General features: G+C 46.4%; 1 protein-coding gene across 1 annotated transcript in view; it reads right to left on the minus strand.

Annotated features, from left to right (window-relative positions):
* Positions 1–11,353: 11,353 nt before the first annotated feature.
* Positions 11,354–27,939, minus strand: part of SPINT1 (serine peptidase inhibitor, Kunitz type 1) — a 19,291-nt gene continuing 2,705 nt past the window's right edge. The window contains exons 3-11 of the mRNA XM_017813513.1: positions 21,479–21,630; positions 19,966–20,104; positions 18,706–18,876; positions 18,002–18,028; positions 16,944–17,069; positions 15,981–16,031; positions 15,049–15,219; positions 14,304–14,360; positions 11,354–13,291 (exon numbers count right to left, since the gene is read on the minus strand). Of these exons, the coding sequence (XP_017669002.1) occupies positions 13,095–13,291; positions 14,304–14,360; positions 15,049–15,219; positions 15,981–16,031; positions 16,944–17,069; positions 18,002–18,028; positions 18,706–18,876; positions 19,966–20,104; positions 21,479–21,630 (1,091 nt within the window). The 3' untranslated portion in view covers positions 11,354–13,094. The remainder of the gene's footprint in view (positions 13,292–14,303; positions 14,361–15,048; positions 15,220–15,980; positions 16,032–16,943; positions 17,070–18,001; positions 18,029–18,705; positions 18,877–19,965; positions 20,105–21,478; positions 21,631–27,939) is intronic.

The raw sequence follows: 27,939 nt of genomic DNA on the forward strand, positions 1-27,939 counted from the left end.
CAGCAGTGAGTCTGTATGAACCTTGGAGGAACCCAGTCACACTGACCACTCCTGATGCAGACATCTCCAGGATTCCCGCCTTCTGGCTGAGAAGAAATGAGTTGCACCTTCAACCTTTGCAGCTCTGATGCATCTTCTGTGGGAAGAGAGATCCCTCAGAGGTGAACAGACCATGCCGCTTCTTTCATTTATGAGAGAAAGAACTCATGATTTCCTAGAAGGAAAGTTTTCCGTCCTACAGAAATCCCAGGGTTCAGTGTGGGTCACAAGAAAAGTATACATTGGAATGTTTACTAGGAATATTCCAAAGTAGTAGAAACATATGTCCCAGAGAAAAAATGGAGTTCCAGCAAGCTGTAGCACTTGAAAGTGAAAAATTATAACTATGCACAATATGAAAGAGATACTTTGTTACCACTAATGTTACTACTACTTACTAAATAATGTTTTTGTTATTCAGCTCAGCCTGCCAACACCTACTCTTGAGTGTTGGCTGTAGAGACCCTTCCCACTGAAGCCTGTGTCAACCTCATTGAGATCCTGACTGCAAATAACACTCAGGTGGCCCACCAACCTGCATGTACCTCCGGAGCTCCAAGCAAGTGTTTGCAGGAGAGCAAAAGAAATCTGATGATTTAAAAGGGAACAAACTTTCAGCACAAACTCTCTGGGTTGTCAGGGAGCAGAGCATTTCACATCACACCTGCCATGCTATGAAATGAAGTTGAAAAAGTATGAGTGTTAGGGGCCTGTTAGGATAATGGCATGAGGATTGCTGCCCTTTTATTTCTTCCCTTCCCCTCCCAGCAGCCCACCAGCTAGGACAGATTTCTCTGCTGTTCTGAAATAATGTGGGTGTTCTGTCTGTAGATCTGGCTTTGGGGTGCTTCTGTGCAAATACACTGCTTTGGTATTCTGGGGTCAAGAAGATAAAATGAGCAGGAAGGAAAGCAACTGACTGAAAATAAAGCATATCTCAGTAAAGAGATGAAAAATACTAAGAGGTAATCCAGTTTTGTGTAGAAGGGCCAGAGAAAAAGGGCCTACCTCTCACAAGGGCTGGAAAGCTCCTTGTGGGGGACTCAGCCCACATGTAGGGTGCTGCACGCAGAGTCCTGTCTCAGCAGTGCTGAGTGAGCAGGGTATGAATGCTTTATGCAAAGCATTCCCCTGCAAAATAAATATTGCTCTGGATGTAAGGAAGCTGCCCAGTCATAATATGCATCGCTGATTGCAGAGTTACACAAGAAGAAGATGGTTCTGAAGTTGATGAAAGCAGCTCTGTAAGCACCCTGAACCAGCAGGGGCTGGCTGGACAGCAGCTCACATCCCACAGTTTACCAGTTCATGCTGAATACTGACCTATTTTCGAAGGCAGAACCTCAACTCAGTGAGCAGAGAGGAAAAATGGACATGAGGCAAAAGTGCAAATGTCTTCTGCCTTTTTTTTGGACTGGCTCTTCCCTGTTTACTAAAACCTTTTTTCATCTTCTTAGCCAGAATATATATCCCCGTTCTTAAAAGGTGGACAATAGCCTCCTTACCAATAGAAATTACCTCTGTGTTGTGAAGAGGACAGGGACACGGAAAGCAGGCTTCTCTGACAGGGCAAGCCTTTCCATCACAGCAAAACACTGTGGTGTATAACAGGCTACAACGCTGTTTTGGTGCCCATTGTTCCTTTGCATAAAAGCCTTTGAACCAGAGTTAGTAATTATGGGAGCCACATTGTGCACAGTTCCTCAGCTGCTGATATGTTTATCTGTGGAGCATCAATCTGACTTGCTTCCAGGAGGTTTAGATGGCATGGGGTCATGCTTGCATCAGCTCATAAACTCCTCAGAGCTGGGTTGATCTCTTTCTTTTGTATCTGTGAAGCACACAGCATCAATGAACTCCCCACCCCTGATTTAAATAGCTGCCTCAATTCAGCAATGACAACGGGCAAGGCTTTAAGGCGTGGGGACTGGAGAGACACTGCAAAGTTGCGGGAGTGTTTCCTGGCAGTTTCAGGAGGTTGAAAACAGAGGGGCTTTTAAATGAAATGAACAAACAGATCTTGCTACGCTAAAATACATTTTGTCATGAAAACACAAAGGTTTGCTTTCCTCACACCCTGTCTGGACTTTGGCCAAGCATGACTGACAAACAAATGACTTAGTCACTGGTCATGGCAGAATCCTCTTTGACATCTACCTTTACCTGGGAGAAATAGGGATGCTTGGGCAGCAGGGCAGTCCCTCTGATTTGTCCTAGGGTGAATCAGCAATCTTAGCTTCATTAGACATACTAAGGATTTCTAAAATCTCTCTTATTTTGTGAGATTTTTGCTAATCCTATGGAGCCAGGAGATCCAGTACTCTAACCATCAGATATGTGGGACGAACTGTAAGAAGAGGTTGAGGCATAGCCTCTTCGTGAGATACTCAGCTAGCTCATGCTAGGGGTAGAAAAAAAACTTTTTAAAGAAAAGATAAATTTTTGGCACAAATGAAATGAGTGTGAACAGGACAAAATTCAAACAGGTTAGAAAGCAGGAGATTTCTTTTGGTCACAAAGCCCGGAAGTTCTGGAGAGGTTTTCAGATGGAACACTGGGAGAACAAACCCCTCCCCATGGAGACTGAGCATGTCTTGTTTGTGATGACAAAGTTGTCTAGAATATAAGGTAAGTGGACGTGAGTCAGGAGGCCCTTTCCAGCCTGGTATTCAAAGCAGTTTCAGAGAACTGCTGTACCTTACAATTACAATCACACTGGGGATGGCTCCTGTGCTTTGCCCAGATCCACAACACTCATCTTTTCAGAAATTTGGACCATACTATGTGCAACATGTATTACTCCACTCTAATTGCAGCACAGACAAGCAAACATCCTTTGTCTCATTGCTTTCAGTGGCCACTTTTAAGATGCACTGAGCATCATCTCTTCGCTTGTAACAGAGTCAGGAGCCTGACCTTTCAATCATCACTTTTTTTGAGAGAGACAACTGGGCAGAGAACTGATTTCCTTACTGCTTGGACTGGGACAAGAACTCTGTCCCCATCAGTCACCTACAGGTTTGGACTCACAAAAATCCACCCAAGACATCAGGAGCATAGCATCTCGGAAGACAGCCCCAAACCCTTGTCATGGAGGCAGCAGTCTGGTCACAAGGAGGTGGCTAGTCAAGCTCTGAATGTTTCAAGGAGAAGTTGTTTTGTCCTCTGCTCCAAGAAGATAATAATAATTGGGGGCCCCTGGTGGTCTAGTGGTTAGGGTGCAGCACTTTCACCGCTGCGACCCGGGTTCGATTCCCAGCCCCCCCGGGCAGATGGAGCTCGTCAGCCCTGTGAGGCAATCCATCTAAGAGAAGGTCACTCTAAACAAACCTACGTCCTGAGACCCTCACTGCCACTGTCCAAGCTTGCTCGGCCCCGGCAGATGAACCTCAGGATTAAAGGGTGGGCTCAGTTCAGCGCACGCTGTGTCTCACCTAAAAAAAAAAATCCACTGCGCAGGCTCGAAGGGTTAATGACCTTTCCCAAATCTTCGCTCGAGAAGACTGGCCATTATTACACACACCCAAGAAGATGAAAGGCACCCTGGAGAGGACAGTTTGGTTCATCTTTGCTGAAAAACATCATTAAGCTAGGTGAGAAGACAGCCAGGTTGTTTTTCCCTTCACACAGCTGCTGGACATCTCCCACAGATAGGAGCGTGGGTCCCATATGGATACACTGGGGTGAACATTTCCTTATCTTGAATTTTGCTGTAGGACACTCAGCTGAAGTTAGCTTTCTGGGAATGAGAGGCACTGTTTTTTTCAGCCAAGCATGTTTTCAATCATTAGGGCTTCCATAATGGTCTCTGCAAGGTTTACAAGCATCCCACCCAAACTGCTATTGGAGCGCTTTGAACAGGGTCAAAAATCTCCTTAGTCACTCAAACTGGAAAAATCTATTACCACTTCCTTTCTTGACACCAGTACATCTGGTGCAGAACATTTACAGTGTCCAGGAACATACAGAGAGATACAGTGCTTCCGTGATTGGAGAAAGATGCTTTCTCCTGCCTGATGCTGTGATACTTGGATTGTGCCACATGGTCTGGCAGTTCCAGACATCTTGCAATGCATATCAGAAGTCTCTGGAGCAAAAACCAAAGAGACAGGAAAGAAGGGTGTGCTGAGAGTCAAACAAAGGTAGAGTTTATGGGAAAGTGAAGAGGAGGGGGGCAAACAAGCAATAGGAAGTTAAGACTTTGAACAAGCCCAGTCATGACTCCAGTACCAGTTTTACCTGTCTGCTGCCTGACCACAGCCCAGTCTGCCCAATGACTTCAGTGGGAACTGGGCTGCTGAGCAGCACTGAGCATGGGGTTTGTCTGATGGTGGTGTTCCTGTGGAGGAGAGGTGACTGAGACATGATTCAATGAGTGTGTCAGTCAGCTGGCAGCCCTTGCCACAGGTCCATATGCAGGAACCAGAAGTGGCTCTGGAGAGGAAACACTGATCCACATATAAAATCTCTATTACAGGACTTGGGAAGCAAGTGGATATTGACAGAGGAGGATTCAGTGATCTCTGCAGCCCACCTCAAGCTTCATATGGTTGCTGAAAGGGAGACCCTGGTTACAGAACTAGGTATATTCACAAGTCATTACAGCTTAACATGATCCCCCCTTTCTTCCATTAGGGAGAAATGACCCTCCCTATCCAAAACATCTTCCTTTCTCCTACCCAACAGAGTGTAATGATCTGGCCAAGCCTTGAGCTTGGTAAGAAGAGGCAGCACTCAATTAAAACAGCAAACCATCTGGGCACACAAGCCCTTCTGCATTTTGAAACAGAAACAACATACTGTTTTGGATTTCATTAGTTACCTATCAGTTAGGCCTTTTTCTCTTTTCTCAGGAGGAAAAGTCATTAGGACCTATGAAGTAGAAAGGGCATTATTTGGACAGAGTCAGGAAAAACAGTTATCTCCCAGGGAAGGACAGGCATCCTGTGCTCCCTGCTATCCTCATTTCCCTGGTTACTTCTCAAGGTCTGGAGATGATAACTCCAATGCATTTCTGCTTTGCTTCTGCTAAAGAGAACAAGTGAAGGGGGGCTTGAGTACCCAATCTACAGGTTGTCTGAAGCCTGTGAGCACCTCAGCCACAAAAATCTTCTGGAGGAATTTCATTGGAGTACAGGAAGGGGAGCAGGGACAAGGGGCTTCATTACCTCTAGACTAGAAACCTGCTGAGCTCTTCAGGGCTACAGAAATAATAATTAAAACAAACAAACCAAAAACAAAAAACCCCCCACAAATCAAACTGCTACTACCACTTTTTTTTTTTCCCCACCCAGAGGGAAATGATGATCAGGTTGCCTGTTGTACCTGCTTTACGTATGATACTGTGTGGATGAAATGTCGGAGCGTGCACTTCCAGGGATGCAGGCCATGCCAGCCAGGGCTCAGAGCATCCCTTCCTAACTGGGAGAGGCTTTTCTCCTGACTTACTGATGGTCACACACACAAGCCTGCCAGGAAGTACTTGGCCTGTTGTCTCAGGTGACTTATGCAAAATAATTGATCCCTTTTGCCCCAGTCACAGGTTCTACTTGACCATACACTCCTGGGCATTTGTAGCCCACTCATCCTGCTGCAGAAATCCAGGCTCGATGGAGAAGCTTTTGCAGTTTTACATGTGTGTTTCACCACTCCTGTTTCCTGGCTCTTTCCTCATGGCTTCCTTGGAACAGACTGTCAGAAGAGTTTCCAGCCCACAGCTGGCTAATCATGCACAATTAACATAAACCTGAACATAGCGAGGAATAAATGAAAGCTGGGAAAGCCCCCTTTTCTCAGCAGCTGGATGAGGCAATTTACAGAAAGCCTGGAGGCATGGGAAACAAATGAGCCTTTCATGAGGTTGTGGGTCCATGTGAAAGAGCAGATGAGGGCAGTTTAGGGAAGTGCTTCTGTACCTCTCAGCCCCAGTGATGTGGGCCAAGGCAGGACAGCAGGTGAGCTCCCTGCCCCAGACACCAGCCCTGCTGAAAACAGTGCAGGGGTGCAGGGTAAAGCACTCCGAACCATGGGGAGGGCCAAGGGGTGAGATGGCAATGTTACTCACAGTCTGCCAATGAAGAGATACACTGAGCAGGGACTTGACTTGCAGGCCAACAGGCAGAAGCTGGATGCAGTTTTCTAGAGCTTCAGTCCAGTGCTGTGGAGCCAGGGCATATAGGGCTAGGAGAGATGTTGGGGCTGATGGGTATGGTTGATGTTTCTGGGTAGCTTCCCTCAGAGATGCTCTCCAAGCCATGTTCCTGTAGGTTCTCTTCTGCCAGTGCTGGTGGCAGAAGAGCTGGGATGCCCTGGAGAGTTGGTTCAAGGAGCTGTACTAGCAGAAAACAGGTCCCTGAAAAGTGAATAGCTTTTTGCCAGAATGTTTTGGGGGGAGCAGTGATAATGTGAAGAAAGCAGTCTGAGCATGGGACTACTCCTTCAGCTGGGGCTAGCTGCAGGACAGAATGAGTTGTAATGCTGAACTACTCCTTTGGACTCAATTTTCACCATGACCTCTGCAGGCTTCTGCTTACCGAGGGGTCCTGCCCTGTCTTACACCCTTGGCCGGAGGCTCCCACCACAGAGAGGTCTGGGCCAGCCTAGCAGGAAATTCACCCAGCAGAGAAACAGAATGTCCCACCACGTGGACTTGCCTGGCACTTGGCGATATGAAGACCAGTACCTATGTAATGGAGCCCAGCTCACCTCCAGTGTGCAGAGACAAACTTGTGCAGCCATCAGGAAGAAACTGCAGTGGATTGTGAAACATCAGCTGTGAGGTACAGCATGTGAGATCCTAGATCAGTTCCTTGCATCCAGGGCCTTGTGGAGGAAGAGGAGCCTAGTGGTGAAAAAACACTGATGAAAACAAATAGTTATTTCCTTGGTACTTGGGCTTCCCTTTGGACTACTTGCCCCAGAGTTGGCCAACAGTGGAATTTCCCCCCATACACAATGCTTTTGGTATTCAAATGACAATGTCTGGAACACTGACTATTTCCAAGTACAGTCCTTTAGATGCTTACTGATTTTCTGTTGGCCAGGTATTTGCATGGGTTTTACAGTCTTGTGTGTTTAAGACAGTAATGTGATGAGAATGCAATAAAAAAGGAAGAAGATAAAGCCTCCCTGGCTGACAACACGCATATACAATGTGATGGGAAGGATGGTATTGGGCACACACATTGTGCCAGCTCTTCCCTTTATCTAAGGGGTTGTTCTCTGACTCTCACTCTGTCTCTGACTTAGTAGTTGAATGGGGAGATAAGTGGAAGTAGGATAAAAACAGCATGGCTGAGCAGCATAGGATTGGTGGATGAATCAGCTGGCAGAAGACATGGCAGGCAAGAGGCGATTCCTTGGCAAATCTGTTTTTCATTTAAAGCAGATTAGCCCAGGTTTTGGGGCAAAGGGGAAAAGACTTTCCCCTGTCCCAAAATACTAAGATGAGAGGGAAAGGAAGATTTGTTGACAGGGTGTAATTCTACAGCATAAGCAGGGATAGTTTCTAAATATGAGAACCAGTTCAAACTGGTTTAACAGAAACTTCATGCACCAAAAACCTCTAGCGAGGACATTAGAATAAGAGCATTGCATCCTCTCTGGCAGCTCCCGTCTGCTCAGCTGCGGAGCCACATGGTCCGTGCAACGACCCCATAGCTCCCCAAAGCATCTGCCTCTGTTGTTCATTGTGTCACAAATGCCACTCCATCTCTAATATAGATTTGCAGCTGCCTCTAAGGCAAAGAAGGGTTGTGTGATGAAGCTTGGGAGACACAGCTACCAGCTTCCAAATTTGATGACGGTCTACAAAAGAACTGTTTTGGCTTGCTTGGATTTTAATGAAGACTCTACTGCCTGAAGTCCTCTGATTACAGGAAAAAAACTCTTATTTCTTTCAAAACGTAGTCTGTACGCTGGGAGCAGTAGAAGTCAGCAAAAAAATCTGGGAAACTTATTCAGAAGATAAAGAGCACTCACAAATAGATAAAAGCACCCACATGTGTTTTTTTTTTTCAAAGTCTCACTGAAAAGTTTTTGGGGCTGGACTGGTGACCCCAGTATCTGGGGTAACCCATACAAAACCAAGGGGAAGCAGAGGACCAGGGCACAGAGGACCCACAAGAGGTCTGGGAGACCTTAGGTCCATTCTCTGTTCTTTTGAAGGTTGTACCAGCTCCCTCCTGTCTTGCAGGTGATTATGATATTTCAAGAACCTGTGGAGTATGGGAATATGGACAATAACATTACCATAGATGAGGAAGAAGGGAACAGGACCTCACATCTAATGGAGCTCATAGAGGCCCACATCTCACACCTGAGCACCAACTCCAGCAGTGCACAATGTCCCTGATGGTTTTACAGTACAGTGTCCAAAGCAACCCCAGTGGGATATTAAGATATTGCTGCCCCCTCTTGTGGACATCTCAAAGGAGCCGGCAAACCACCCTGGGCAGCCGGTCTGGCTGAACAATATTCCATACTGAATAAAAAATGCAGCAGTGCAGTCTGCAGCCGCTGGTAGAGGCAGGAGGCAGGCAGAAGAGCTCTGAGCTCCAGTTGAGGGTGCAGCTGGGGGAGGGAAGGACTCCCACGATGCCTATGTGAGAGGGACACTATCGTTTAATTTAAAGAAGAGTTTCTGACTGCTGGAGTCCCAGCAGCTCAAATTTCTGGGCCAATGTTTTGCTTCAACTGGTCACAAGTATTTTTTAACAATCCTGAAGCAGCTGTCATGTGGGTCAGGTGTATCAGGGCAGAGAACAAAGACACAAATGTTTTTGCATGCACTGAGACTCGTGAAAAAATTCTCTTCTTCTTACTGGAGCGCCTGGTTGGCTCCAGCAGGACTCCTGGCCTCTGCACCTCCTGTCATCATTTTGTATATCCTCTCATGTAGGTTGGCTCTGGGCAAATTAGCAAAGATGGTAATTAAACACTGGGTCTGGCCCCTGCAAAATCTTCTAGAGCTGTTACAGGAACCAATGGTTAGTCTCAAAACTCCTGACACAGCTGGAGATGAGGACATCTTGGAGAGGAAACAACTGAATGAGGGCCACAGAAACTGTCACGCCTGAGGTGGTACCTTGCCCAGGAAATACTTACTGGTCAAGCTTCCTTGCAGAAAGGTTCTTCCAAGCCCTGTTACATACTGCAGAAGAGATCAGAGTTGCTAGAATTTCTGGAGCTGACTGTATTTCTCTGTGACTATAAGCTACTACGGTAACGTTACAGTTCTGTACTTGATGAACAAGAGAGAATATTTCCAATTTCTGAATTTCTTCAGGGAGAAAAAGGGGAAAAAAAGAGTTTCTGGAAAGTTTTCACAGGTTATTTCTCACACAGGCACTACTTTAGTGAGCAGTGTTTGCTACCACACGCTGGACTAGCCATGGTACTTCAAATCCGCATCTGCTCCATTTAGGAGCTCCAAGCACACTGCAGTAGGAGCTGCCACAGTGGGGCCATCGCTTGTCAGGTCGGGACAGCTACTGTGTTTATTTGCAGAGCCATTGTGCCACAGGGAAGCCAGAGACACCCAATACTTAGCTGTGAGCTGATGCTTCCTGCATCCCAGCCACACAAATGTGAGGTCCCCTCCAGCCTGCTGGGATTATCTCAGCCAAAAGCTCGGTAAAGTCCTCTTTCCTGACAGTCAGAGCAAGGTGGGTAAAAAGCTTTGCTGGTCAGGAAGGTCAGAGAGGCTCCGTGGTCATCCTTTTGCAGAAATGGAGACCACCAACAGGCCAGACTGGACACTTGTGGAGGGGCAGTAGGTTCTGCTCGGTGGGGCAGCATGGAGGGCAGCAGCTCTCAGGGTCTGGCAGGAGCCTGCCTCTGCAAGGCATGCAAACAACCCCCTGGAAAACACTAACCTTCGTGGGGAAGGCATTGCCTGCACGCACTGCAAGGACAAGGGGCAGCTCCAGACCTTGGAGCCTCCTGCACTGCAGAGCAGCTGTGGGGGGACACACTGGAAAGCTCTGCACCAGGAGAAGCAGCTCTGCCCCAAACCATCCAACGGCTTCACACAACTGTGTTTTCCTGGTCACAGCTGAGGATTAGAGGATCCTCACAGAAGATCCATATAGAGGATGTGCTCCCTGTCTGGCATAGCCAGCAGAATGGGGCAACTCAGCTTTCATTTAACAGTGTTCCTGCTTAGTAGGCAGCAAGGCAGCCACCCTTCACCGCTGGTCTTTGAGGAGTGGGATTCTCATTTTGCAGAAAGTTTCAAACTCTGGGCTCCCGTTCCTGTCCAAAAAACAAACACATTTTCCAGAGCTGGGATTTCCTGGGGAGCAGAAGCCCTTGAGTCAGGCAGGGAGTATGGGGGCTGAAGACAGGTGGGACTTAGGGGGTGCAGGCCCGCAAACTGCAAAGGGAAAGACTCAGGCTGGACCTGCAGCCTCCAGCAGGACCGTGTCCAACACCAGGGGACAAAAAGGTGTGCTGTAAGTGAAAGAGACGGCCAATCACATATCCACCTCTCTCTGGAGAGTCAAGAGAAGCAGCCATGGTTTCAGGCAGCACTCCCAAGCCAGGCTCCCTCTGGGAGCGGTGACCCCATCGGCTAAGCTGAGCTGGGCTCAGCAGAGCTGCTCCTGGGGCAGCACTTCAGAAGACAAGGGGAATAATGTCTGTACTTATGCCTAGAAATAGCTGGAGACGGCTGGACAGGAGACCTGTGTAGTGTGGGTGGTCATGACAGAGCAAAGTCCACAGCCCAGAGCAGGGTGCAAGGAGAAAGCACTCCTGCTGTGCTTGGAGGCTCAGCCAGTGCTGCCAGGTCAGTGATACAGGGCAGGTCTGCCTGGTTCCTGTACATACCCACTGCCAATTAGCCAGTTAGATTTAGCTGACTTTACACTGCAGTGCCTGAGCGATCACCAGCCTGGAGACACAGCTAGAGCAACTCCTGTTTGAAAAATAGTGTCTGCTTTTGGTTTCAGACCCAAAGCCCAAACCAGTCTGACCAGCTGGAACCCAGTTTCAGGTTACACCCTGCCTTGCTCTCTGGGTGACTTAGTGGGTAATGATCTCGCTCCCAGCACACCTCATGCAGTAGTTGCCTCTCCAGATATCCACATATGTTGCATCCTGCACTCCCAGCCCTCCCCAAGCCATGGGACCGCCACTCCTGCAGCTCTCCCTGAGATACCGCAGTCAGGGCAGATGAAAGGGTGGGAGATAAGCAGGCATGGGAACGGTACCTTCCCCCTCTGCAGGTCATTGCTCCTCAGACACCACTCCCAAGCCAGATAAAACAAACAATTCCTTTTTATTATCAGAGTGAATACACACACAAAAAAAATAAATCAAGACACTAGGTTTATTGCATAGGCCATGACAGGCTGTGGGAAAAACAAAAAGATGGAAGAAATGGTATGAGACAGATCATGAAAAGCCATGGAGGAATCTGACCAGCCCCAGGGACACTCAGGCAGATGCCCATCACAGGAAGAGGCATGCAGTCAGATTGCCAGCAGGCTCTGGACAGTGGTTTCTTTACTTCCAGCCCAGGCATCAGCCCAAGGAGGCAGCTCTCCTGGCACTGCACTTGAGAGGACCTGAGTCATGTCTTGAGCTGGGCATGGCTTCACCAGAGCCTTCCAGAGCCACTCTGCCCTCGGCCCTGAACCAGTCCAAGCACTGAAACTAAAGTCTGTACACAGATTTATGCTTCTTTCACACACACACACACACACACACACACACATGCAAACATATACACCAGTTTCCTCTCTCTTCACAGCAGTTTTCCAAGAGCAGCAGACACTGGAAGTTTGGGGACTGGTGCTGACCCCATATCCAACAAAGCACATCAGGCACTTCACAAATAGCTGCTTCTGCCCCAACAGAAGTCCTCAGCTTACTGAGGTACAAGCCTGGACCACAGAGATGCTGCAGTACAGAACTAGGAAGTATCTCGTTGCAAAGGGACTATGGGGGAACACAATACCTTGCCAAAGTGGGGATTTCGTATGCTGCCCTGGGGCCAGGGATGAGCTCTGGACCTCCCAGGGTCAGGCTTATCTTGCACAGGGAGGGACAAGCCAGCAGGAACAAGGAAGCCTGTAGAGATTAGCTGATGGTATCCAGTCCACTCCTGTGCTCTGGGAGGTGCCAGGGACTCAGGTCAGGCTTTGTGCTGTGAGAAACACACAGTAAAATCAGAGCTGAGGCAAAGTTTTAACTGCGAGGCAGCTGGGTCCTTCCACCCTCCCCTCATCATCAGCAGGAAAAGTAGGGACATTTACTTTCCTTTCATGTGAGAATAAATAGGTATTTTCTCAATGTGTCTGGGTTCAGACTGAACACTGGAAAAGCAACCAGGGCAACTCACAGAGAAAATGGTGGACATGTCGTATACACAGGAGGCTGAAACACAACAGCCAGGTAGAAAAAAGTCTAGGTGTGCTTTTCTGTTAAAAAGCAAAGGCTAGTGATTAAAGCAGGTATTTCTGTTTCCATCCATCTTGAAAACAGGAACCGCTGCAGTGTCACAGAACTATGCAGGTCTGGACGGTTATGTGACTCCCACAGACCTCAAGAGACTCGCCATGGCCAGGAAGACTGCTGTGAGGCAGGGCCACCTTGCAGAGGACTGGGAGAAAGGGAGGAAAGTACAGGGCTGGCTGGAAGAAAGTGGCACTGCAAACAGATTGCTGGCTCTGGTGAGCTTGCACCATTCACCAACATCAACGCTACACAGATCCAGTCCCAGGGTCCTTCAGGAAGCTGAGCAGAATAGTGCTCCAGGTTTAAGCAGGAAGAAAGATGTAATTCAGAGTTTCACTGGATTGTTTGAGGTTAGGAAGGGATGGATATCAGAGAGCATCAGAATGCTCCCAGATCCTCACTTTCCAGAGCAGCCATTTAGCCAAGACAATCACAAATACTAGTACTGCCAAATCATGGCTAGATCTTGGCCTGATGCTACAAATGTCTTCACAGAGAAAAAGTCCTTCAGGCACAGGCCCATGCATAAAAACAGAACTCCAGAAGTTCTGGGGAGTGCCCCAGTGTTGAGCTGGAGAGAGACAGGCTGCAGGTCAGACTGGTTTGGTGGCACTGCTGTAAAACAGATGCTCAGTGTCCTCTGTGGTGGAGAGGGTTGAGTTGGTAGCAGTGGCAGGCTGACGGCGATGGCTGTTCTTCTTCTTTTTCTTCAAGAAGAAGTAGCCAATGATCACCAGGACCACCATGATGCAGATCCCAAGGAGTACAGCAATCACTACCTCAAAGGCACCTGCAGGGATACATGAACACGTTAGGAGGGATGCTCTGATGCGGCAGGAGTGGTCAGGAGGAAGCAAGCACAAAAACCGCTGCTGAAATTGTGCTGGCTAAGAGAAGAGCTAGGCAACAGCTGGCATGACAGCAGGGTGGTCACTGAACAACTAGGAAAGGAGAAAGATGGCAACCACATGGCATAAAGGCCTAGGTTCAGCCAGCCTGTCTCTCCCAAATGATGGTTCCCAGTGTTTCCCAGATGCACCACGCCCTCTAAAGGCTGTTCCCAGACTTCAGCAGACTTGGCCATTTGACACCCGTAGAAATAACAAGTCCTTCTGCAATGCTGGCCTTGTGTCATACCTCAACAGGCCACCAAAGGGTGGTCACAGAAGGCACCTCCCGGTTAGGACAATGCTGAGGAAGTGAGCTATGGTGGATAGGCTGAATGTTTGGGAAAGTACTTGTAGCACTGGTGTGAGCACTTGTTCTTCTCCAGCCAAACAAACTCCTGCATTATCAGTGGAGACAGTCAAACATGATGCATTTGAGAGATGGTGTAAATTTGAAGATTAAATCAATCTCTAGGATTGAAGAATAAAGATGTATAATTTCAGGAGTTTTCTACTGAAGAAAAAGGCCTACAGCTCTGCAGTAAAAGGACACCAACCTTCATGTGTTATTCTTTAAAGAACTTGTATTTTAATAGCTGTGGAATTTTTTAGTGTTGTAGAGAGGGTGTACAGGGTTGCCACATTTCCTCACATTCTAGCACCCAACATTATTGCCATATCTGCTTGAGCCTTCTTTCTTGCAGAAGTTAGTAGTCCTCATGTGAACTAAGCCCTTAGGAAGAATTTTACTTGCCATTTTTTGATGTTGAACAGTGGAGCATTCATGCGTGTTGATGGAAAGAAAATCAGGACCCTCTATATGAGCTACTGAGTCACAGGCACAGGTGACACTGTTGTACTTTTCAGGACAGGGAAAAGCAGTAAGCAAGATCTGTAGGAAAAACTGTTACTCACTTAAGATAGCAGTTTGGGACTCAAATGATTCCCATCTTCGGCCAATGACATCTGCTTCTGAATTGGGAACACAGAAGGGGAAAAAAAGGTTGGCAACAAGGGATAAGACAGGTTTCTGATGACTATATTTCCAGTGCTCTGAAGTGACTGAACGCATACAGCATCCCTTCTTGACAACCATGGTACTGAGCTCTGAGGGCAGGCTATGAGGCACAGTGTAGCTGAGGGTGGCAGAAAATCAGAAAATCAGCAACAGTTTGCCTCTAACAGATACAGTTTGGCAGAATTCCTCCTGTTAGCCTCCACAGCAACATACACAAAGCTCTACAGTGTAAACTTTTCCCTTGTTTATTTAAAACTTCGGCCTAGTATATGTCATTGAGGATTTTCATAATTTCTCCCCTCTCACTTGAGATCTGGAGCCAAGCTAGAAGGTTAGATTCTCTGTAGACCACCTATACCATGTCTCTGGTTAGTTTTGCTATCCTCCTTTGTCTCTTTTTCAATATCAGTACCCAAAATGCAACCTGTAATTTCTCAGAGCTGGAAAGCATTGCAGAAAGATGCTGTAGATACACCATTCCCCATAAACCATTGGTCACTGTGGGTCATGGCCAGGGTTTGAGAGCAGAGCAGCTTTGACTGAAAGCTCCCAAGGTACCACCACTTTGGGACCACAGAACTTAATCTGAAGGATTTTCACAGTTTGATCAGTAAAACTCTAGCCCTCGCTATATATGCTTACTTGTAATGCCTGAACACGATTTCATGCACTCTTCCTCTTCTTTGAAGTTGTTGTTGTTGCCACCACAGCCTCCGTAGGTGAAGGGGTCACATTTCTCCGAGAATGGGTTATAGTACCAGCGGGGGATGCTTTCGCTGCACTGTCCAGTATCAGGCAAATCCACACAGTGACCTGGCAAAGCAAGGGAGAGGTGTTTTAGCATGCTTTCAACAAAAGAGCACAAGCACTATGGCAGAGGAAAACTATAGCCAGAACAGTGGCTTTCAGGTCCCCACTGCCCAGTTGCCAGCTGCTCAAATTGGCATTGTCAAGACGAGCGGCCACCTGCCCATAAACCAAACTAGCAAGGAGGAAAAAGGAACATTAGAGCGTGCAGTTATGCAAAAGCCTGGATTCAATCCCCCACGGAAATGACCTGTCCTCCTTGGGAGGTAGAAGGGAACACGAAGAGCCTGGACACATAGAAACCACAGATTGGCTCAGGTCTCCTCTAGAAGCAAACTCTATTTCAGCTGACTTGGAATATACACTTTTAGCCCAGTGACAGGTCCACTGTCTACACTAGTACAAACAAGGCAAAGGTATGGGATTGAACACAGGCATTGCTGTGTCCCTCACACTGTTTTGGTTTGCACTACTTCCAAAAAGCTGCTGCAGGGTTTTCTAGAGTCCATGTACTGTGCCCAGCAGGCAACATGCATGAGATCTGCTTGGGTGGAAAAAGTTTAGGCAGGACAGTGAAAGCCTGCTCTCAACAGCTGTCCTCAAGGCCAGGGAACAGGACCTCGCTCATTTTTAATACAAAGACTACCCAGATGCTACATCTGGTTTTGGTTTTATACAGGGAAGCAGTTTTACCATGAAGCAACAGACAGAAGAAAAAAACCAAAAGCTGGTAGAGGTTCAGCCTATGTGCTCTGGACTGTACATACCTTGTGTATGTGTGACATTGATTTTCTGCAGTCTGTTGAACTCACGAGCATCTGTGAAGGAAACATTGCACGTTAAAATTTCTTTCAGCAGTTGAAAAGAAATGCCTCCATCCATGTAGACATGGGCAGATGGGTCTTTCCTGCACATTCCTTTGCTATCACAAGCCAGGGAAAGGGAGATATCATTTGATATTCTTAAATATCTCAAAGCTATGAGAGCAACATGGGAAAAATAAAATGTAATAAAGAGAAACTATTCCCAATTTCCATTCCACAAATACAGAGACATAACTAAGGAAAATGAAGGCTGTTCTTGCTTTTGTTTTCCATTGAGAAGTATGGGAAAACTGCTACCACTCCAGGTTTTAAGAAGTACAAAAGAGTACTAATGTAGAATATAAGAAGGTCAAAAGAGATGAATTTTAGGCTTGCAGCCTAAAAAGGCAGCAAAACACTCATATATGGGGAAGAGATTATGGCAATTCTGTCACAAGAGGGGAGGAAGGATGGAGGGAGTGAGGAGAGAGTGTGGACTTAGGCACTTAGGCATCTCACCACTATGCATTTACATTAGCATAACATGAGGACGTTAAGGGGACTGTGTCACTGGACAGACTGGGAGAAATCATGGTTTCCTTTCCCACTTCTCAACTCTATGAGAGCAGGTAAGGTCACTCAGTGAGAAAAATACTGGAAGGGGAGGGAAGGACAGGCTCTGAAGTCTTACAGACAGGTGCAAAGAAGACAGTCAAAGAGTATTTAAGAGGCAGGAAACATCACAGAAGGAAGGTCATCTTTTGCAGTCAGCAGAGATACAGGAGATAGCAGAACCTGCAAATATAATCCTGCAGAAAGAGATAATGCAGTATCAGGAGAGAAAAACAGAAGACACCAAAAAGCATTGATTTAGCACCTGTAACTTACATTGCAGTCATCCCTGGGCAGATACTACAAAGTACTTACATCGTTCACAGTACATCTCATCTGATCCATCGGCACAGTCAAGAGTTTCATCACACTCCAGATAGGCATCAATGCAGCAGCCATCCTTGCATCTGAAGAAGGGGGCCTGACAGTTCCCATTGCATACTGCATCAGAAACAGTTTAGATAGCTCATTAAAACTGATTGTTTCTCCCTGCCACACAGCTGCTTTATGAAGAACTTAAAAGCTGCTGAGAGGGTTGGCAAACAAGAAACAAGGCAGATTGGTAAAGGTCTCTTCTCAGTGCCACCCTAGACTCAAAAAAAAAAAATAAAATTCCTGATTATAAATGAAACATTGCTCTGGAAACAGCCATGCTTCATCTCAGGAAAGAAGTACACAGACAGCAGAAGCAAGAAAGAGCTACTCAGGAAGAATATGAAGACATTGTCCAAGCATGGGGGATTAAATTAGGAAAGCCAAACCAAAACCTACACACTGGGCTGCAAGAGCTTCAAACCCCTCTGCTCCAGAGGTATTCCCAAGTGCTGAGTACTGTACCCAGTTCTGAGTTCCCCAGTGCACAAAAGACATTGGCATAACAAGAGTGAATCCAGCAGAGACTCAGCAAGGGCCTGACGCACAAGACCTAGCATGAGGTTAGGGAGAACACAGAGGTTATGGAGAGGACAGACTCATTTTGGAGGTGCAGTAATAAGATGAGCAGCAACAGATAGGAGTTGCAACAAGAAAAGCAATTCAGTGTAAGGGTAAAACATTTTAATGAGGGTCAAACATTGGCACAGTTTGACCAGAGAAAGTGTAAAATCTCCTTCAACTGGATGACTACAGTCCTGAGCAACATAATGTGACTCAAAGCTGGTAGATTTTGAGTAGTGGGCTGGACCAGATGACCTCAATAGGTAATTCCAACCTGAATTATGCTATGACATGAAAGTAAAAGGCTTACTAAAGAAACTAGTCTCCAGTGCCTCACTTTTCACACTGACTGAGTCCTAATCAAGAGCCACAGGAATGGACATGAGACACTGAGCCCAAGCTCACAGCAGGATTACACCATGGTACAGGAGACTCACCTGGCTGTTGTCGCCCACCAAAAGAACCTGAAGAGACAAGGGGAAAAAATAAAATAAATTTACCACTACATCATTTTGTCAGCTCAATATCAGCATTATATTGCCTTCATATGTCATCTAAGGAGTGCATATTTTCTGGAAGGAAGCCCTGGATGGGTCAGGAAGGTGAAATACAGATGCTACCCACCCAGGGACCCCAGATTGGCAGGCCTGGAAGAGCAGAAGAGAACTTCCCACCACTAGCTAGACCATTTCCAAACGGTCTTTCTTTTCCAAGGCTTTTGCCTCCTCCTTAAGCTGTTCACTGCAAAGGGCCTGTTTATCTGAGGCAGCACTACATGGTTCTCAGAACTTGGCCAAGAGGGTACTAAGGAGGGAGATTAATTTCATTTGGGGAGTGAAGCACTTCTGGCCCCCCACAGCACAATGCTGCCCTCTGAATTTAGGTTTCAGATGACACAAAGGTTTGGTGAGGGCTTTTGCAGGCAGAGGCATACCAGGGACACTGTCCAGTGGAGCAGTGCTTCAGGAGTTGGGTCAGATATGTTGGCAGCATAAGAAAAGGATTGCCCATCCATAATTAGCCCAGTCTCCTCAGCTTACTGGGCTCTAACTAGCCATCAGCCAAGAAGCTGCAATACCTGTCCACAGGGTCACCCCAATCCTAAGAGAAAGAGGGAACTGGATTTTCAGAGAAGACTCACCTCTAACATTCTTGCAGGCGAGTATACACTCCTCTTCCCGTAAGTAGTTATTCTTGTTGGGCTTGCAGCCACCAAAAATGAACTCCTCACACTGCTGAAGGCTTGGGTTGTAAAACCAGCGTGGAAAAGATCCCCGACACCAACCCACCTTCTTAGGGGTCAAACAATGCTCTGTCAAGAAAGTTAATATAAAAGGCTCTGGTTAGACAAGTCCTTTGGAAGACTTTCTCCTTTGTATATGTGAAGGCAAAGGAAGTCTTCCAAAGGACTTGTCTGAAAGATTTGTAAAATCTTGAGCAGCGTGGAGAATCACGGAATGCATTTTTTAATATGAAAGGCACGGTCACAAAACCAAACCAGAAGGTGCCATATCCATAAAACAAAAGGAGCTGCTTCTCCACAAAGCACATAGTTAAGCTGTGAAACTCCTTGTTTCAGGATGTTGCTGCTGTGCAAATATTATATGAAGTCAAAAGGGGATTAATCCATGGTTATTAAACAAAAAGACACCATCTTCTGCTTAAAAAAATATTCCAGCTGCAAAATCCTTGGGGATTAGTCAAGCATAGTAGGGATATACTGATCGCATCTCATGTTCTTGTACACTTTCCAAAGTATCAACTGCTGGACACTGTTCAATGCAGTGTACTGGAGTTTGGTCAGACCATTAGTGTCACTTGACGTGACTGTTCTTATATTTTTATGGTACCTGTGGTAAGAGGAGAAATCCCCTGCTTAGCTACTAGTCAACCATTTGTCCACGAACTCCTTGCTCCTAATGCACTTGTAATGCTGAACCATTTTTATCATTAAACAAGGCCATTAAAGGAAAAAACATAGAAATAAAGCCAGGGACACTCTGAATGTCTTGCAAACGGCTCTACCTACCCTGTGACCCAAGGGATTTCACAGCAAAATCACAGAGTCAACAAGACCTTTCAGGTTCTGTTTTACCCCCTCAGTTGCACCCAGGCTTCAAACCCTCTGGTGTCACCCAGCAGAGGACAATGACAGGCGGAGCGGGTGGGGTTATTGCAGGCCACTTCTGCTGCAGGAGTATGTGAAAACCCTAAAACAGACTACTATGAATGTGGAGACCTTTCACTACTGGTCTGGGATTTTACTGGAAAACGTGGCATTCAAGTCCAGCCTCTTAGTTGTGCTCTTCTTCCGTCTACCTCTCTGAGAAGAGCACCAGTAATGCCAGAGCAGCACCCAGGCTTAAGGACTCCAGCTAGACCTCTGTGGGCTCAGGCTCACCTTCCGTCTGTTCAGAGTTCAGGACCATGATGGTGATGTTGGTGAAGTCTTGCTGTTGTGCAGTGTCCGTGACAGTAAGCTGGAAGACGTAAGTCCCCACCTGCAGGTTGGAGATTTCTACCTGGTCTTCTTCATGCTTCTGAGAATGCAAAAGAAAGGCTTATGCACGAGAAAGTACCTCTAATGAAGGAGTGAGTGAAGCCATGCAAGGCCCATGTTCCTGCATTAAGGAGAAAGGAGCTTGGATGGAAACCTTCAAGCAGATGTCTGGCATGAAAAATGTCTCAGTGCTAGACAATCCCCTCAAAATCATGGGCTGGTACCCAGCTGGAAGAGCAGAGAGAACAAGTACCACAGCATAATCAGATATTTTATATTTTCAGTCATTGTGAAAGCACAAGGGGAAAAAAAACCTCTTTGGAGAGGACTGAAATACCTGTAGTTTTTATTTTCCTTTTTAAAACATAAAACCTATTAGTATATAGGGAATAAGGTAGGTGTATTTAATTATTTTGTCAGAATAGAAAGCTACAATATTATCGACACAAACTTTTCCCCTATATTTACCAAGAAAATTGCACCTTCACTTCCACACTATCTCTGGTTTTGGTTACATTTCAAAGGAACACAGCCTCGTCATACACTATTTTAATGTAGTATTAGGGGACTCTTCCCCCTCTCCCTCACCTCACGATGCTTTGGTTGGGTTAGGGCAAAGGGAAAAGGAAAGGAGAGCTTACTGATTTCCACAGACCCCTTAGCACTCTAGAGCTTGTCATTGCTGATGTTCAAAATCAGCTGTGGGCCTGATGTACTCATTTGCTAATTCTTCCAAAAGGTGCCACAAGAACTCCATGTGAGCTTCAAGGCTTTCCAAAGCATTTTGCAGAAGTTTAACAGAAATAATTAGCTCTTCTAAAGCCGCAATTCACTTCTAACATCTATCAAATAGGCAGTGTTCACACCCCAGAGATCTTGGATCTGGACAGGAGACATGACTTTTGCTCCAGCTCAGATAAAATAGGAGGAAGAACCTATGCTCTAAAGAGAGAGACAAAGTCCAGGAAAAGCCCCAGGAGAACAGAAGCAGAGTCTGAGACTGGATTATTCAGAAACAGAGGAGGAGATGCATCACAGTGGACAGAGCAAAATTAACTGCAGGCCCCTCACTGAATTACAGGACCTTGGGACCAGAGGCAGCTCTTGCAACGAAGCTGCTGCCTCTCAGCTGCTCCCACCCAGGCAGACCAGGTGTTGCTCAGGGAGGTTTGAGACAGCATTCTGTGCAGGGAGCCTGAGACCTGATAGGCCAAGAAATGCCACTTCCAAGTAGTGTGCAAGAGTGTAGGGGCAACCACAAGGAGTGCTCCATAGCTTTTGGGAACAGGCTTGTTGGTGGACTTGCTTGAAGAGGAAAGGACAAGGTAACTTCTAAGTCAGAGCTGTGACCACCCAACCTAGTGCAGACCACAGGTGACACGGAGCAAACTGCTTACTTCCAGCAGCTCCCTACCTTCATCTCCACTGAAGGGTTGCCAAGGATCTGTTTCCATTCATAGTTGACTATCCCTCGGTCATCCGTGCTCTCTGTGCCTCTCAGCATCACTGGCTCCCCTGGCTGTACCCGCATGTCCTTGACAGCGCGGGCTATTGGAGGATGGTCATCTGCAGAAGAAATGTAGAACAAGGAATGCGTAAGAGGTTGAAGGGTCCAGTCCTTGTCTCCATTACAGGAAGACAAGGGAGGGGGATTCTTCCAAGCTAAATCAATACAGACTTCTACTGCTGAAAGGAAAACACTTTTATACAGCTGTACTCCTTGAAGCCTGAGTAAGGAACAGGCAATCAGTACCGTTAATACCGCACTCACTAATTTAGTAACTGCACAACCCATGCTGGCAGTGTCTTTGAGTCAGTTGGTTCCCTGGCCACTTCTGTCCACAGGAACCACCATAAGAGGGTCACCTTGCGGGTACAGCCATTGCGCTTCTGACTGTTGAACCACATCCTCGCAAAACAGCACAGAGCAATTCCCACCCTTCGCTTAGGGAGATGGCCTGATGTGGGTGCTGAAGAATGTGGAACTGACTCTCTTCATTCCCACTACCATCCCTAAGGACCACATTAGTGTATTTAGCCAGAGCTACACACTGTGGGACTCGGATGGGAAATATCCCTCCTCCAGCTCATCTTCCACCTCACTCTCTGATATGCATGCCTTTAAAACAGCATAAAAATGCCATTCATGGGGTTATTTTTGTACCATCTTATGGACTAGCTTACCAGCAACCACTACAACCTATTAAACATTTTTCCAGACTGTAAGTGCAAGAGATGAAAATTGATCCCTGCCTGTGCCAGCAAGAACAGCCTATACAATAACACCATTGAGCTTGACTCATAACTCCTTTTGGCCTGAATGTCTCTGATCACAGGTTTAGTACATAGCTCAGCCCATAAAACTCCACCTGGTAGCGCCTGTACCAAGTCCAAGTCTCAATGTTCCAGTTCAACCTGAGTCTTTTGTAAAGGCACTCACCATCATTTATAAGCTAGATATAAATCACTCTGCCATTACACTGTTTTATCAACTGTGATTGAGAAGGGAAATAGTGTTCAAATGCCTTAGAAAATTACTCCCTTAGCTGATTATTGTCACTTTGCAGACTTGCTCCTAATTTCCTGTTTGAGTGTATTTAGATTCAGATCCCAGCTGCTGGCTCTTATTGGAGTTTACTGAAGGGACATTTAGTATAAAGCATATAGATGAATAAACCTGACATTCAAAACAAGCTACTTAATTCTTTTGTCACTAAATGCAGTAGGATAGAGGGCTTTGCAAGAAGTATTCCAGAGCAGTTACCACAAACCCACCCAGAATCTTCTATTTTCTGCTATCTTTTCCCAAATGAAGACATACTTATTCTATTCTGGTCTTGCTGCCACCAAAAAATCTCAGGGGAAGCAAACCTGTTTACACATCCAAGCATTGCACTCAGCCTGTCTGGCTGCAGAAGGAGGGCACTTGTGTGCCAGTCCCCTGGGGCTCCCCATGCAGCCTGCTCCCAGCTGCAGCCCTGCAGTCTCATTTTATCTTTTCCCTTTTCATGTAAGCATTGGGTGGGAACAATATGGAATCAAGCTCATACTGTTGAGCTTGATCCATCCACCAAAACAGGCAGAGGAGACCAAGCTGGACTGAAAGAGGTCAGGAAGATGACACAAGCAGAGATGCCCACCCTGGTATCCTCTCACCTTTGGGTGAGCCACAGTTCCCTACCATTCCTTCCTCAAGGCTGTGTGCCAGAATGATGGGTCCTGTCTCAGTCAAGCACAAAGACTACTGAAAGACATCGAGCAGGGACAAGAGTGCCTGGCAACTCTTGGTTTTGAGCAGGGCCAGTAGGACAGATCAATGGAATTTTGCCTTCATGAGAACATTCATAAGCAAAAGCGATGACTGGAGCTGGCGACACCTTCCAAAACCAAACAGCCCCACAAACACCTTGTAGTACACAGCACTGCAAGCTCTGGAAAGGGGAGACATTCCTGCCATTCCTGCCAGGCAAATGATGCCAGGAGCCTGCTAGGAGAAAGGCAGCCTACTCCCTCCCACTCTCCTGGCAGGGTGAGCCCAGTAGGTGGGTGCAATTGCACAAGGCCACTTTTCAACAACACAGAGGCTGATCATTAACTCATGACTCCAAATCATATTTTTCCTTACATTTTTAAGCACATACACTTTAAACAAAAAATTGCAGGCCAAGCGGTTACTTTGCGTTGTGAATAGCACAGTGAAGTAAAAGCTCAGTTCTGATCAATGGTCAGCAATTTCTCCACATTCCATCACTGATTAGCCAAATTTCCTGACTCTCCTCACCTCCAGAAAAATAGTCAAGAGTATTTCCTTATCTGTGGTGACTGACAAGGAGGAACGCTCACTTGAAATTAAGGACTTCTTTTTCAACTCTATTCTTTTTTTCCTTAGGATGGCTAAAAGCTCAGTGACTGGAGTATTTCTGCCACACTGACTACATGAAGCATTCCATGGCAAATGGCTGTTGTCCACCTCAGCTTCAGAAACAAGTGCTTACTGAGCCAGAGCGAGTATCAACAAACTGCTTGTGGAAGGGAGATTCTCCATTCAGTTTGTTTTGCTCTGAAAGTCTGTTGGTAAAATGAAAGTTACCTTTGCTATAATGCTCTTTTGACTATGGAAAGTTTCTGCTGTAAAACTCTGTAATTAATGGGGAGATTAAAGCTTTATGATGCTGTTCTGCAGTGTGCTCCTTACTGTGAAGTATGTGCTGCTGGAGTCACATCATTAAGTGACAACTTCTGCTTCCATTTATAGAATGCATCAGAAGGGGAAATCCAAAATGCTTAAAAAGTTTTTTTATCACTCACAGTGTATTCATGCCTCAGTCTCTGATTTTTGCTTTTTTAAAAATTTCATCTAGTTTAAAGGCTTATGGAGTCAGTGGTTTGTCTGGCTTCACCTCTAGTGAGTGAACTTGAACCAGTGTTGAATGGGGAACAGGAATTTAAGAGATAATAAATTCCTACAAGGGCTGCAAAAGTAAGCATCTAGGTGGGGGGAGAGACCCCACTAGGGACCTTGCTATCCGAACCTGCAGGCACCAGTGAAATCCCATGGCAGAAAGCACTTGCAAAGCTTCCAGTTTGGGGGTTTCTCTTTTGGAGCTTGGATTTTAGCTCTTGCCCTTAATATACAAATCCACAGAAAACCAGATTTCCTCCATTCCAGGGCTCATGCAGATACACCCTGAGTAGCTGAGACTACAAAGCAATGCTTAAAAATACCTGAGAATAATTTGAGGTTGTCACTAGAAAGAGCTAGAAAGCTTTCTCGTGGTGACTGAAGGGCTCTTCCAGCCCCCTGCTGATTGCCTTTGCAGAAGCAGTTTGCAAATGAGAGAAGTGTGGCTTGCGCTGGGAACACTGAGGCACTGAGAAGGGAAAGACCTCATTGGAGACAAAAGCCACTGATCAGGCCAAGAGCAGAGACAGGAGCAGAAATGAGGCCACCTAAATTCCAGCATTCAAAGACACACAGCCTTGGAGATTTCAAGTGACAGAAGCCAGCTGAACCTGCCTGCTGCAAAAGCAGGTGGGCAGCAGTGTGGCTCTTCCCACAAATGCTAAAGCTCTGCTCTTGCATTGCTTTCAGGGAAGTCATTCAAAAGCAAACAGCTTTCTCACCCACCAACACTAGAAAATCTCCACTTCAATAAGCAAAATGAGGGATGACACTCCTGCCACAGTGTTAATTTGCCTGAGGATGGAGAGAGAGAGAAGGAACAAGGCAATGCAACATAGTGCCTGGAGAAAGAAAAATACAGGCTCTTTTCCTAGGGCTTCATCCTGGCTGCACAGCAAAAACAGTTATGATAAAGCCATACAGTTTTCCAACAACTCATGCAGAGCCAAGCAGCTCTCAGCATTAGTTCCCAGATGTTTCTGTAGTGGTTTGTAAGAGGTGCACAAGGCAGGTCAACTTAACCTCTCTAAAACAACACAGTACGACTGAACAGATTATATTTTCAGAATAATGTAAGTTGCTGGTACCACCAGGTCCCCTCCATCCTTCCTCAGGGTGTGGGAAACCAGTCATATTTGCTTTAGCACAAGTCTTTGTGCCATTTTAGTAAAGATCGGTTTGTTCCTCCAGTCTCTTTAGACTGGAGCTCCAGTGACAAGACATGAGGTAGCCACTTCAGTAAATGCTGCAGGACAAACACTGTTTCAGAGCAAGTGGAGGGGAAGCTGCTCATCACCCACTCGGAGCAGGGAGCTGGACCATATGGTCTTCCAGGGCCCTTCCAGTACACGTTATCCTCTGAATCTGTGGTGTGGGTACCAAATGTGCAACTCCCTCTCTCCTGGTCTGAGCTGGGAGCTGGAGGATGAGCAGCTGGCTCAGGGCTGGGGATCATTCAAGGGTAGGCCTGTCTCAGCCAAGCTGGGATCCCACCACTGCTCATTTTAGTTGCACTGTGCCCACAAAATGGAAAGCAGTGTGGGACCAAACACTTGAGGAGGGATGAGCTTCAGACTTGGGGAGCTCTCTTTTTTTGAATGCATTACCAAAGTTTTAGCTTGAAAATCTCTCTCCGCAGCGAGGCAGAAGTAGACACATCCTGAAGCCTGCGGTTCCCCAGCACTTCCCATCTCCCACTCACAATCCCTGAATTCGAGAGGAAGAGAGTGTTACTGAGCATTTCACAACCACCGCAAAAGGTTCCGTTCAAAAAATGGACAAAGGTTCAAGGAGGTTATTTTCCAGTTTCACATTCAAAGCTGGTTTGCCTAGACCAGAATAAGCTGGGGCTAGTCACTTAAACACTGGCCTCCATTATTACCAATAAAGTGCATGGTGAGCCTGCCCCTCCCGAATGAGCCAGGCAGAAAACTCGCACCAAAGTTCAGCCAGGGAATCATTTAAGATCGTGCCTTTTAACAATAACATCAGAGACTTCAGGCTGTACGTTAGCTAGAAGAGGCAAGAGACAGTGCCAAGCTGTGGTCACCAGCTCATAGAGAACTCAGAAGCTCTTCTTCTCCAAATACTGAAAATACACTCAGATGATGTGCAGAAACCAGATTTCAGCTGTATTTATTATTGCCTGTACCCACAGGTTTTTCTAAAGTCATAACAGCATAAGAATGGCCACAGTGGGTTAGAGCATGGGTACCTCATCCCTGTGTTCAGTTGCCAACAGTCTTGCTGTGGATGCTTGAGCAAGAACAGTGCAAGTATACACATTAATTTTCCCATAGCACTCTCCCAGATTTCAGCTACTTCCATCAGGCTTCAGAAACACTCCAAGACTAAACTTGCCCATTCAGCAGCCCCCCAACTGTACGCTCTCTTTCAAGTGTTACCTAGTCTCCTCCAGAACATATATAAATCTCTTAATTCGAGTCTGCTCCCCGTAGTAGTAGTGTGGGTCTTGCAACGTGTGACTTTTTTGTTTAATGCCACCCACTGGGATCACTAAATAGATATTCACTATTCACTAGAAAAAACATGCTTTTAATCCTCATTATTGCAGACGATGTCTGAAGACTGCCACAGGCAAAGGCTCCTAGGACACCCGAGGAGCAGCACATACAGGAAAGGAATGAATGATAAAGCAGCAAATAAACTTCCTGCAGACACTTAGAGCCAGTCTCAGGAGGCTGACAGTAACCTGGGCTCCCAAGCAGCCATGAAACTTCACACTGATACAGCACAACAGCAAGAAAATCACACAATTTTGTCTCCAGTTCAAAGCCTGGGCCAAGATTTTTCACCTGTAAACATTTGGGAAGAAAACCTCACATGCCAAAAACAGCTTCCTTAACCCTTGTTTCACCTTACCTCTTCAGGCATTCTCAAAAGGTCAGAAGCAAAAATGCTGTAGAGCTTCCTTATGCTGCCAGGTGGACACACTCAGTGCCTGAAGCCTCCTTCATCCTGCCTCCTGTACCTGTCCTGTTGTGCTCTTCCCCTTTCCCCCTGAGTGACAGCTAGGCATCCACCTTCCTGCCCAGACAGGCCCATTCCTTCTGCATGGATCCAATCCCAGCATCACAGCTGGAGGGGCTTGGGGCTCTGTTTGGGTTTTTTTTGGTTTGTATATGAACCAAAATGGAGACCTACATTCTTAAGTGTCTCATCAACTGCTGTGGGGAGGAAGGCCCAGATGATTTAACCGTTGTTATTATTTTCTATTTCTCCAGTAAAATAACTCCCTTCATCTCTTTCCCTGCCACCCTCTGATATCATTCAAGGTGATTCAGCATCAGTCAAAGACAATGCCTAAAAATTTCAGGAGAGAAACGAGATGTGTTTCCTATCAAAGCACAGCATGAACACTGCAACTGATCCAAATATACAGACATTGTCCAGTGTCTGTCGCTACAGCTGGAGACCTGCCTGGCACCCACCAAGAGTCAAACAGGGGTGTA

Source organism: Lepidothrix coronata, unplaced genomic scaffold (assembly GCF_001604755.1).
Source record: "Lepidothrix coronata isolate B3197 unplaced genomic scaffold, Lepidothrix_coronata-1.0 Scaffold1, whole genome shotgun sequence".
NCBI lineage: Eukaryota > Metazoa > Chordata > Aves > Passeriformes > Pipridae > Lepidothrix > Lepidothrix coronata.